The sequence below is a fragment of the Aquarana catesbeiana genome, linkage group LG05 (assembly GCF_042186555.1).
Source record: "Aquarana catesbeiana isolate 2022-GZ linkage group LG05, ASM4218655v1, whole genome shotgun sequence".
Classification (NCBI taxonomy): Eukaryota; Metazoa; Chordata; class Amphibia; order Anura; family Ranidae; genus Aquarana; species Aquarana catesbeiana.
The window spans coordinates 101303220-101316609 of record NC_133328.1 but is presented as its reverse complement, the minus strand read 5'-3'; the positions used below and the strand labels follow the sequence as shown (position 1 = coordinate 101316609).

Here is a 13390-nt window from a genome sequence, read left to right as displayed (position 1 = left end):
TGCATGCAGTTTTATATTATAAAAACTGTTCTTTCTGCCTGGAAACTGGAGATTGTCCATAGCAACCAAAACCGTCCCTTTACATCAAAAGTGGTTTTAGACCAGCTAGAAAACAGCGATAATAAATTAGAATCACTCGCAGAATTGAGCAATAGTGATTTGTGGGGAGATCCGTCATCAAACACTGAAAAGTAATGACAGCGACAATTCTGCAACTGAGCAAATTTCAGTGTTTTTGATTGGATTACATAATTGAATATTTTTTATTAGTTTTATGTTATTATTTGGTATAATTATTTATAGTTATTTATTATATTATAATTTATGATTTCGTGTTTCAAACTTTATCATACCCGAGATGTCTACTAGACTCTAGTTTGGACAGATTTAAGTGAGTTATTCCTAAGAATTACAGGCCTACAATATAAAACGCCAAATTTCCATGCAAAATAATTGTACCGCTTTTAGCATCAAAAATATGAAATAATCATACCGCCAGAGAGGTTAAGGAGCGTGGGCCAAGTGCAATTGTAAACTGCCCAACCTAAGGTAAAATACTAGGGAGCTCTCTGCATGAGTATGAATGGTCATCCTAAAAGGCCATCTTTGATACAAGTCAAAGATCTATACAAAGAAAATAATCATAATCATAATAGGAAAGGAATGAAAAGCATTGGTGTTTTAGGGTGCACATCAGTCTTGATAAGGATGGCCAGATCTCCCAATGTACATCAAAACTACAAGCCTATGGCAAGGTCATGATTATGTTTTAGTTCCCCAAAGTAACCAGTAACCTATATTTTACTAAAACAATGCCTAAATTGTATGATTAAATAGTATCTATACTGCAAAGGTAAAGTATTCATACCAGGAAGGAGACTGGCTACCACCCTTAGTTAAAAAAGTCAAAAACTCCTTTGTGCTAAAAGTTGCGTAGATTCCTGCAAATCAACTGCTTCTATGAACAATCAGTTCTATAGTTGCTGTTGCTCTCTGAGCTGTTCATTAGTTCCGTGTTAGCCTTATGAACTAATTTGAAATGATTTTCTAAATATGTAAATAATTTTTAGTTTGCTAAATGCAAAAAGTAAACTCAGTGGAAAAAAGTCAAGGAGTTTTCATATTAGTCATTGCAAGCAAACTCCTATGTCTTGCATAGGACTGACTGTTCAACATGAACACTGCTTCCAACCATCTTTGATTGGCTTCTGCATGAGCAGACAGGAATATTTTCCATTGTCTTGTTGAAAATTGAGGACCCATTTACTGGATTATAAACATGAAATATCAAATAGTTTACATGGTTAAAAATTGTAAAGTAGTTTCGACTTGTTAAAATGTGAGAAGCTGTATTCATTAAAGTCAATTAGATTCAAATTCAGTGACATATTGGCTGCAAAAAACTTATTTAACATTCCGATTTTTTTTTTTTATTATGCTTTTTTTTTCCTTACAAGTATTAGTGGCACCATAAAATGTGTTGAAGAATGTAAAACATTAGTAATACAATTAATTCTCTGTTGCCGTCTGTCTTCAATTCACTCTTGGTGGTCCTGTGTCATTTTATTCAATGCTGTGACTGGGCTGTATGTATCCAATGCTTCAGTCTTTGTGATTGACATATGTTTTTTATTACCAACGTCCATTTTCCAGATGATATAATGTAATCTGGAGAGTGGGCTGATTTGAGAGTTTCAGGAAGAGCTTAGCCATAAAATCGAATATAATTTCACACATGTGACTAATTATGAACGATATGGTTTGATTCTCATAGTGATTACTGCTTCACAAATGATTAACTAACAAAAACAATGAGAAAGTGGAGGTTCATGCAGTGATTTTCTTATGTGTGTGTATTATGTCAGGTTTTTACAGCTTTTTGTGTCTCCTTCAGGTTGATATGTCCTCATTTCCTGTTCCAGGGATAGGATCTTGTGGACAGGAAGTGATAGTAAAATCCTCTAGTTGGCACAGAAGCAACAAATGAACTAACAAAAAAAGGATTTGCTGAGAGTTAAAGTGATTGTAAACGATCACCTTGTAAAACAACCCATTCCATTTAAAATAGAAACGAAAGACAAAACATTTTTGTAAAGATATAAAAAAACATTATAAATACCTTTTTTACTAGACTAGAAGGAACAGCAGGGATTTCACATGAAGGAAGCAATACAAAGAGAACAGAATGCTTTCTAATACAAGTACATGGTACAGCAGGCACATATCAGGAATATGAAGTGTTGGGGTAACGCTTTAGGCTTTCAGGATCAAATATACGTATTTATTAAAGGAATTGAGAATAATCACTTAATAAAAATTAGTGAATATTGAATATAATTGTCCAGTGATGTGAAAAGACACTTACTATTTAAATGTTTCAGCTGCACATGATTGGGTATTCAAAGTGAACCCAGTTACAATTTATTGGGTGAAGATTCTTAGCTCCCTTAGTAAATCAACCTAGGTTGTACAGGGGAAGCTACATTGGATCCATACGGTTAAGATAGATAGATAGGCTCTTACGTCATTTGAGCCCCCCTCTAAAGGAAAAATGGTGATTTAAAAGTATTTAAATATTCATGGGAATAGATCTGTTCCCAGCTAGGTAGTAACTACCAATGGTGTTGGGGGTTTTAACACAAGCCTATAACAGAATAGTAAATGGACAGGTATGGCACATAGACAAATTGGCCAGTTTCTCTTTTAGCACGATCATTTTGTAATATTGAGCATGTTCTGCGAGTTGGACCCATGACAGGATGACATGATCATACAGTGTCCACTTGTGTCTATCATTTACGTCAACCAAACATATGCCACCTACCTTCTTTCTATGAAAATGATCAAGATTGTTGGGCAGTATATTAATTTATTCTGACCATTGAAATGAATAAACACTCAAGCGCTAAACACGCCTAGTGTTGAGGCGTGTTTGGATGCATTTAAACACATTGGGCATTCTGACGAAACGCTCCTCTCCTAAACATGTGAGTGATTGGTTGTTTTATCTGCCTTCTGCCTAAACGTCTCTAAACTCCTATGCATACAGGGAAACATAGGCTACCATGGAGGGGTGTTTAGAGGCAAAAAAAAAAAAAAGTCAAACGCCTTTAAAAATTTAAAAAGGGTGTGGTATAGATTTTGGGGGTGACCCCCGTGCCATTTTAAAAAAAATGTTGTTGCGGAGTTCCCCTTAAAATCCATACCAGACCTGAAGGGCCTGGTATGGATTTTGTGAGGGACCCCCACGCCATTTTTTTTTTACATTTTGGTGTGGGGTTCCCCTTAATATACATACCAGACCCGAAGGGCCTGTTATGGACTGGGAATGGGGAACCCATGTAGTTTTTTTCAATGATTTTTATCTATATTGCCAGGATTTGACAAGACATTACAGCTGCAAACAAATTTAAATTACATTTTTTCCTTTAGAAATGTAATTTTGCTGTGGTACTGTTATGAACATGGGAAAGATGCGCTACTTTACAGGCAGACTAGGGAGACCCCCCAGGCACAATATTTAAAGGGATATTTCAATTTTATTGTTTCACTTTAAGCATTATTAAAATCACTGCTCCTGAAAAAACGGATGTTTTTTAAAACTTTTCTTTGCATTGATACATGTCCCCTGGGGCAGGACCCAGGTCCCCAAACACTTTTTATGGCAATAGCTTGCATATAAGCCTTTAAAATTAGCACTTTTGGTTTTTCATGTTCGTGTCCCAAAGATTTTAACGGTCCACGCACAAATTTTTTGCCTGTTCGCATGTTCTGCTGCGAACCGAACATGGGGGTGTTCGGCTCATCCCTAGTATTCAATCTTTGCTTAAACATTTAATAATACTTTTAAACTGTTTTTAAATGCATTTGCATTGTGTTTGCCTAAATGTTTATCACTTCATCAATATGTGTTCATCATTTTAAATAATTGTTTTTAGTTTAGCTAATATATATTTCCATATTTCCCTTGCACATGATTGGATATTCAAAGTGAACAAAGCTTCACTGTAGCAACTAAGATACAAAATATACATTCTCTATTTTAGTAAATTAAGTGCTTTGTTTGGCTGATTGATTACAGCCTGAAAAATATACAGAGAAATAGGGTACCTAATATTAATAAACCTCAATACACGTGTATGTGTGCAGAGAACGTTGTTTATTTACATAGTAGCTTATTTTTGTAATGTGTATTGTATAATGCTGTTTTGAACTTGTATTTACTGTTCTTTGTTTTTTGTTTCCTAGACTGAACAACAGCCAATTTATGAAATTAATAAGTACATGTACCTATATTTTGTTGTTTTTATCATATTTGGCTCTTTCTTCACGCTGAACCTTTTTATTGGTGTGATTATTGACAACTTCAACCAACAAAAGAAGAAGATAAGTATCTGAGTGTGTCTGTAATGATGCTAGAGGCCTCAATTAGGAAAATTAGAGAGTGTACCTAATTAGGATTACTTTGTATATATTTAAGGATATATGTTATTATAATGGCAGCAGCCTTGCTCTTGCTGTCTCTTAGCTTGTGCACAGAAATAAAACATAACAATTAAAAACAAATTCTAGATTGTCTAACAGCGCTTAAAACTCTCCTTTCTATTGGGAAAATTGAACTTGTGTGCAGACACCCCCTACCCCCATCCCCCTTCAAAAAAAAAGAAGAAAAATATATATTTAGAAGCTCTTATTTGCAAAGTTACTATCACACGGGGGGTTATTTCAAAGGCAAATCCACTTTGCACTACAAGTGCAAACTACAAGTGCAAAGTGCACTTGAAATTGCACTGAAAGTACACAAGGAAGTGCAGTCCCTGTAAATCTGAGGGGTAGATCTGAAATGAGGGGAAGCTCTGCTGATTTTATTATCCAGTCATGTGCAAGCTAAAATGCTGTTTTTTTATTTTCCTTGCATGTCCCCCTCGGATCTACAGCGACTGCACTTCCAAGTGCACTTTCGGTGCAATTTCAAGTGCACTTTGCACTTGTAGTTTGCACTAGTAGTGCAAAGTGGATTTGCCTTTCGTAAAAAAAACTCCACGGTGTCTCTCTGCATGGCAACATGCTCTGGATTTCCTGGGGTCTGTGAGAGTATGAAGAATTCCTCCTCTCTATCAAGAGCAATCACAGCAGTGGCATAAATGTACCCCTTCAAGCTGATCTTTTACTCAGTTCAGCTTCAGAGCAACTTTTTTATTTTTTTTTGCCGCATACATGTAAAAATCTTAATTTTTGGCAATGAACTTAATTAAACCCCCAGAACATTATAAATTTTGGCTAATTAGCAATTTGTGTTACCGAGCAATTTAACAGGTGTACCTAATAAAGTGGCCAGTGCACGTGTGTGTGTGTGTGTATATATACACACAGTAAAACCTTGGATTGAGAGTAACTTGGCTTGAGAGCGTTTTGCATAACAAGCAACATTTTTAAATAAATTTTGACTTGATATACAAGCAATGTCTTGATATACAAGTAGCGTCACGTCACAACTGAGTATAAAAGAGAAAAGAGGCACCTCTAAGTGTAGCAATATGGTTACATTTAATGAAGGTACAACATTTAGCAACATATTGCTACACTTAGAGGCGCCTCTCTTCTCTTTTATACTCTGAAGCTCCTGCTGGATTTTGCTTCTAATCACCCCTGTGGAGGCCTCCATTTGTGGATAGACATTTTATGGTTACACAACCTGGTCACATTACTATAATCTTTTTGCATGGACTATAAACTGAAAGACCTATGAATAAGTGGTTGTGGAAGGAATCATTTCAGTTTCCATTATTTCTTTGATATACAAGTGCTTTGGATTGCAAGCATGTTTCTGGAACGAATTATGCTTGCAATCCAAGTTTTTACTATATATATATATATATATATATATATATATATATACTGTATTTTAGTGTATGCTTATGCCAATGTATTTACTTCCAATAAGAACCTGTGATACTCCTATACTGGACCTAAGCTATTACTGAATTTACATAGTTAAATGCATATGTAGACATGCTTTATTATTTACCATGAAAGATCTCAGTCCATTCCAAGTCATTACCGCAACCATAGCAACCGGTGCATAAGAACATCTCTCTACAGTTAGTTGTGTCAGGTCACTAAGAATCTTGAAAAGAAAACTTCATAAATTGTTACTGCTGGCTAAGTGTAGAATAAGAGTGTAAATACAGTTTAGAGAAGCCATGTCAATTTGACCCCTTCAAGCTGTTGGAAACACTTAAGTTGCATTATTTTAAAACTGGATGGAGCCAGATAGTCAACCATTAAAGAAAAAAAAAATCCAAAGAAAACACAAATTTAGGCATGAGTGTTCAAGGCAAACAGCTTTGTATCTGTGTTTGTTTTTGGATGCAGACTTTGCACATAGTGCAGTTCTTTATAATAATGGCTTTTGAGAAGTCTGTGCAAAAGTTTAATCACAGACATTTTTGCAGGTAAATACTTCATATTCAGATCACTAATTCTAAACATATATAACCTGCTTCAGCTGTCCTTTACAAAACTGTGTGCACATCTCCCTTTATAGAGAGTCTCTGAACACAAACATGTTTTTGCATCTGCTGATTGTGCATCTGCACCTTAGTGTCAGCCCCCGACAGATTCATGTAGCTGTTTCTGACAGGTACATGTATGGTGCAAGAACCCACAATTTCCATGTGGAGGGCTGATAGAATTAAAAAGAGTATCCACGACATTGCTTATGAATTCCCCCCAAAAGTGTCAGTAAGTTCTTTGATTTAAAAAATGGCCCCCCTGCGGGTTTAGGTCATAATGTACAAATATGCACTGCATACCAGAACTTTATGACACCTATCATAACGTGCCCTCCAGTGCTGCACTGTCACTGATTCTATAAATCCCAAGTGCTTCTATTTTCACATCATCGTGGCACATCATCATGGCAGAGATCGGGTGTTAATGCATGCTAAGCTGCACATGTGCAGCTCAGTGTATATTACAGCTGACAGACGGGGAAACATTATGGCATAAAAGCCCTACCTGTCAGCAATTTAAAAAAAGATGGTTTAATCCCACTTTAAGTTCATCCCAGATACTGTTATTTAGTTTCCTGATTTTCTTAGTACAGTAAATTAAGTATTGAGCATACAACAGTGCACTTACATATACAAATGTGCTCATAAGTTTACATACCCTGGAAGAATTTATGATTTCTTGGCCATTTTTCCGAGAATATGAATGATAACACAAAAACTTTTCTTTCACTCATGGTTAGTGTTTGGCTGAAGCCATGTATTATCATTCAACTGTGTTTACTCTTTTTAAATCATAATCACAACAGAAACTACCCAAATTACCTTGATCAAAAGTTTACACACCCTGGTGATTTTGGCCTGATGACATGCACCCAAGTTGACACAAAGGGGTTTGCATGGCTATTAAAGGTAAGCATCCTCACCTGTGATCTGTTTGCTTGTAATTAGTGTGTGTGTGTATAAAAGGTCAATGAGTTTTTGGACTCCTGACAGATCCTTGCATCTTTCATCCAGTGCTGCACTGACTTTTCTGGACTCATGGTGATAGCAAAAGAGATGTCAAAGAATCTGCGGGAAAAGGTAGTTGAACTGTATAAAACAGGAAAGGGATATAAAAAGATATCCAAGAATTGAGAATGCCAATCAGCAGTGTTCAAACTCTAATCAAGAAGTGGAAAATGAGGGGTTCTGTTGAAACCAAACCGCGGTCAGGTAGACCAACTAAATTTTCAGCCACAACTGCCAGGAAAATTGTTCGGGATGCAAAGAAAAACCCACAAATAACTTCAGGTGAAATACAGGACTCTCTGAAAACGTGGTGTAGCTGTTTCAAGATGCACAATAAGAAGGCACTTGAAGAAAGATGGGCTGCATGATCGAGTCACCAGAAGAAAGCCATTACTACACAAATGCCACAAAGTATCCCGTTTACAATGCGCCAAACAGCACAGAGACAAGCCTCAAACCTTCTGGCACAAAGTCATTTGGAGTGATGAGACCAAAATTGAGCTTTTTGGCCACAACTATAAACACTACATTTGGAGAGGAGTCAACAAGTCCTATGATGAAAGGTACAGAGGTGGATCGCTGATGTTTTGGGGATGTGTGAGCTACAAAGGCAAAGGAAATTTGGTCAATTGATGGCAAGATGAATGCAGTATGTTATCAAAAAATACTGGAGGAACATGTGCATTCATCAGCCAGGAAGCTGCGCATGGGATGTACTTAGACATTCCAACAAGACAATGATCCAAAACACAAGACCAAGTCGACCTGTCATTGGCCACAGCAGAATAAAGTGAAGGTTCTGGAGTGGCTATCTCAGTCTCCTGACCTCAATATCATTGAGCCACTCTGGGGAGATCTCAAACGTGCAGTTCATGCAAGACAGCCCAAGAATTTACAGGAACAGGAGGCTTTTTGCCAAGAGGAATGGGCAGCTTTACCATCTGAGAAGATAAAGAGCCTCATCCACAAATACCACAAAAGACTTCAAGCTGTCATTGATGTTAAAGGGGGCAATATACGGTATTAAGAACTGGGGTATGTAAAAATGTTTTAAGTGTCATTTGGGTAGTTTCTGTTGTGATTATGATTTAAAAAGAGTAAACACAGTTGATTGATAATAAATGGCTTCAGCTTCATTCATATTCTCTGAAAAATGGCCAAGAAATCATAAATTCTGCCAGGGTATGTAAACTTATGAGCACAACTGTACATACTGCCACAATTTCTTTCACTTAAACCACTACAATTAAAACCACCTGTGTTAACATCCAATTTTTCCCAGTCTTACATTATTCATTTTCTTGTTATTATTAGTTATTTTAAATCTCACTTATGCCAGTTTTACTTCAGCTTTTTTGATTGAGATGTATACTGCATAAAACATTCACCATCCTAGACATAGAATCCAGGATTAATAACACTCAATCAGATAAGCAAGATGCTTTTTCTAGAATGACTCAGTTGAAGACATTACTCATCAGAAAGTGTAAATCAGTTACAAGAGATAGGGGAATATCCCCTAAAATAACACTGCTCCTTTATCATAGGCCGACATTTGCTGTCAGACCAGAACATGGCCATTAGATTTGATATTTAAAGTACAACCATGTCCATACTATGCACATTAAAATATTTACATATTCTAAACAAAGAGTAAAAGTGCTTTAAAACAAGACATCCATGACCTCCCTTGCTGCATGTACTGTGAAATAATTCAGTCTCAAATGTCATGAAAGAGACTCCCGAGTCTGATTTCAGTTGGTTGTTTTCATTAGGTGGCTGTCGGGCTGCCAAAATTCTGCTCTCCATAGAAAATAGTTGACATTTCAGTACCTCTGTTGAGATCTTTGGAGATTCAGTTTTCCACAATGCGTGTAACTACAGTAGTGAATGAGGGCACTAAATTACTTTGACTGCTTGTTCAGAATATGTAAATACTTTGATGCTCAATGTCTGGGCACAGATTCACTTTAATTGACATTGACTGGGGTCACTGATATAGACTTCTGTTTCTTACTTTTTTTATAATACATAAATGTTAACAAATGACTTGTAAAATACTGTACAGCCTTACATTTAATGGTTACTGTATTTGATTGGAGAGTTTTGATGTCATTTCTGAAAAAATATAAATTGTATTTTAAGAATAGCAATGTCATACTTGAAGGTTTTTTATTGTGGTCTATGTCCCTGTTGGGCAATTTTATCCTCACTTCCTGTCAGGTCAGAAATTCTCCAATAGGCCCACAGACTAAAACGGAAAAACAGATTATTTTTTTTAATGAGGAAGTGTGAGAACTTCTCACAATAGTCTGTTTTTTTGGGGTTTTTTTGCATAATAATAATGCACTGCTTGTTATAGCAAAAATAATAATTGTTGTTATATCATTTTACCTAGGGGGCCAAGACATTTTTATGACAGAAGAGCAAAAAAAATACTACAATGCTATGAAGAAACTGGGTTCAAAAAAGCCTCAGAAGCCAATTCCAAGGCCTCATGTAAGCACAAAAGGACCTAACCAAATATTTTGTTTTCAAACAAAATGGATGTGCCAAAAGAGCGGGTTCACACTCAGTTTTAGGTATGCTCCCATTGACTTCTAGTAGAACGTTTTTTTTCATGAAAGTGCATCAAAGTCCTACATGCTGCATCTTTGATGCGCTTTCAGAAAATGCACAGTCTAATAGAAGTCAATGGGAGCACACCTAAAACCTGTAAAAAATACAATCACATTGCACCCAAACCATAGCACACTGGTGTAAGCCCAGCACTATGCAGAGCAGCACAGTGGCTTAGCGGTTAGCGCCTCTGCTTGGCAGCATGAGAGTTGTCGGTTTGGATCCCAACTGTGATGGTACCTTCTTGGAGTTTGCATGTTCTCCCTGTGCCTGCATAAATTATCTCCTGGTACTCTAGTTTCCTCCCACACTGCAAAGGCATGCTGGTAGGGTATTAGCTCCTGTCTAAACTGACCCCAGTATATGTCGGTATAGATGTAAGTTACAGACCTTAGATTGTAAGCTTCTTGTGAATGTACTATATATATATATATATATATATATATATATATATATATATGTAAAGTGCTGAGCAAGTTGTTGGCACAATAAAAGTACTTAAATAAGCTAAAAAAGTCATTGCTATTCTAGCACTACCCCTGAAGGAGTCACTTGGTTTGATGGGTCAGTGGGGGCTGAGGACTTCACAAGCCAGTGTACACTCGGCTACTCCCCCCACAAAAGGTCCTTTTGTTCTCCAAAAGAGGGACTGAGTCCAGTATCACATTCATGTCCAAATCCTGGTACTTAGCTTTTGAATATACAAAAGGAAGAAAAATCAGGCTAGTAAGTACCAAAAAGTAAACGACTGGCATTCAAACAGAAACCTGGTGAAGGAACCTCCCACCATTTGTCAGAGGGAAGAGGGTTGCCTTCTCCATAGACCACTGATACTGGTAAGGCCCACCAAGATGTGTCAGGGGGTGAGCTAGAGTTGCCCACCTTTGAAACTGGAGTGGGGAAGGCTGGCATTTGACGACACTTGGGTTGTACAGTCAACTTTCCCAGGACTCTCACCCAATGGGTCATGAGATGTTTTTTGCTATTAGCTCCCTCTTGATTGGTGGAATGGACAACTCTTCCTGTCTATGTTCTACCAGTGAATCTCTTCTGGGAGCAACAGGGGCCAACAGTTGCCTCACAAAACTTGTGTTCGTCCCTGTGATCAGGGAACCTTTCTTGGACCCTGGTGGCTGAGAAAACACAACAACCAGTGTGTCAAAGGTTACCGATCATTCAACAGTTGGTGGATTGAATGACAACTTGATCTGCAAGTAACTGTCACAGGGGAACTTCTTTGATTCGATACCCTGGACATCTAATGCCCCGTACACACAGTCGGACTTTGTTCGGATATTCCGACAACAAAATCCTAGGATTTTTTCTGGCGGATGTTGGCTCAAACTTGTCTTGCATACACACAGTCACACAAAGTTGTCGGAAAATCCGATCGTTCTGAACGCGGTGACGTAAAACACGTACGTCGGGACTATAAACGGGGCAGTGGCCAATAACTTTCATCTCTTTATTTATTCTGAGCATGCGTGGCACTTTGTCCGTCGGATTTGTGTACACACGATCGGAATTTCCGACAACGGATTTTGTTGTCGGAAAATTTTATAGCCTGCTCTCAATCTTTGTGTGTCGGAAAATCCGATGTAAAATGTGTGATGGAGCCTACACACGGTCGGAATTTCCGACAACAAGGTCCTATCACACATTTTCCGTCGGAAAATCCGACCGTGTGTACGGGGCATAAGTCTTCAAACTTTTGGAGAGGCATTACTTCAAGTGCTTGTTGTGAAGGAGCTTGAGTGTAAATCTCTTTCACTAACATTGGTAATACAGGGGAAGGGCCTATTAACTTGTCAAGAACTTGGATAACATCGACTGATGTAGCAGGCCTAGCCGATTGGACTTCTGCCAACGTGCCCCGAACCATGTTTCTAATGTTGTCTTGAAGACTGACAGTCAACCCCCTTCTTGAATAGTATGAATGGATACTGGAACATCTCCAGTGGTCTCTTTGGGGTGTCGGAAGGGGCATCTCTTAAAGACTCATACCTATTACTCTTCCTTGTATCACAAAACGATCGGAAGCTGGCTGAAGTAGTGTCTCTGTGGTTTCTGTCGGTGCTCCTCTCCCTTCGGCGGACTTGGACATTTAAATTTGTAGGTGCCCACACCTCCACAATTGTAGCAAGTCAGTAAATCTGCTGATGGCTCAAGAGGAGTATCTTGTATCATCTTTGCAGGCTGCTTGCTGATTCTTCCAACTAGCAGGGTCACCATTTCCTTTCTGGGTTGACTTCTGCCACTTTCCGCTGAACCAGCTGTTCTTCTGTCCAGGCATTTCTGGGGATTTTGACCACCACGCTTGACTCCCAATGGCCATTTTCCACCTTGCACCACTGGGTTGGGCCAGTAGGATCCATGTTAGCTGTGTGTGGCTTGTTATCTTGGTACCTTGCAGAATAAACGTATCCTGGATGAACCCCCACTTGTAGTTCTACTCCCGAAGGAGCTGCTTGGTTTGATATGTCCTCTGTACTGACATGACTCCCTAAACTGCTTGGTCTCCACTGCGTTTTAGGCTGTTCACACCTGTGTATTGTAAGGGTTAATATTGTACCGCTATACAATAGTACACAAAAAATAGACCACAAGCAACTTGAGGATAACAAGGTAAATATATTATCAAAAAGCTAAGCAAATGCAATATGCATAGAACAAATAAACAGGACAACAGAATACAATAATGTAACTGACAGGCAGGTTAGACTCACCTACAGCCATTGATTTACACTGAAATAAGGCTAAACCCCATTTAATCAGTATACACAGCATTAGTAAGAATAACATAAACCTTGAAAGCATGAATGACATAAAAGAAACCCCACTGTAATTCTTAGCAATAACTACTCAAACTGTGTTCCTGGGTGCACTTTATGCATACAGCCCCAATAGCGGGTGGGTTTATGTGCTACTGGCAAAGGGGTACCCCTGATGGTAGCTAAAGTATCTGTTGCCTAATTGTCAGTGTTGGCAAGCTTTCATTGGTGCCCTTCTGTAGGTAGTGCACATGTAGTGGTCCCTTTAAGACTGTACTCAAGGGATGGCAGATGGGTTCCTAAGTAAGAGGCAGTGTTAGTTAACCTTAACAGTGGGCAGAAAGAGGTTAAGCTCAGTAGTTGCGCTTACCACTTCCGGTATGCAGCAGATCAGGTCCAGTATGCTTGGCGCTCATTGGTCTCAGAAGTCTCAGTCCTCATGATCAGGTCCTCTCTGATGGTCACACTCAACAACAG

General features: G+C 38.3%; 1 protein-coding gene across 4 annotated transcripts in view; it reads left to right on the top strand.

Annotated features, from left to right (window-relative positions):
* The window catches only part of LOC141144373 (sodium channel protein type 5 subunit alpha-like), a 586505-nt gene that overhangs the window by 563415 nt on the left and 9700 nt on the right, over positions 1–13390 (top strand). For all 4 annotated transcript variants that reach the window (XM_073630007.1, XM_073630006.1, XM_073630004.1 and 1 more), the window contains 2 exons: positions 4249–4386; positions 9918–10022. In XM_073630007.1, coding sequence (XP_073486108.1) covers positions 4249–4386; positions 9918–10022 — 243 coding nt within the window. The remainder of the gene's footprint in view (positions 1–4248; positions 4387–9917; positions 10023–13390) is intronic.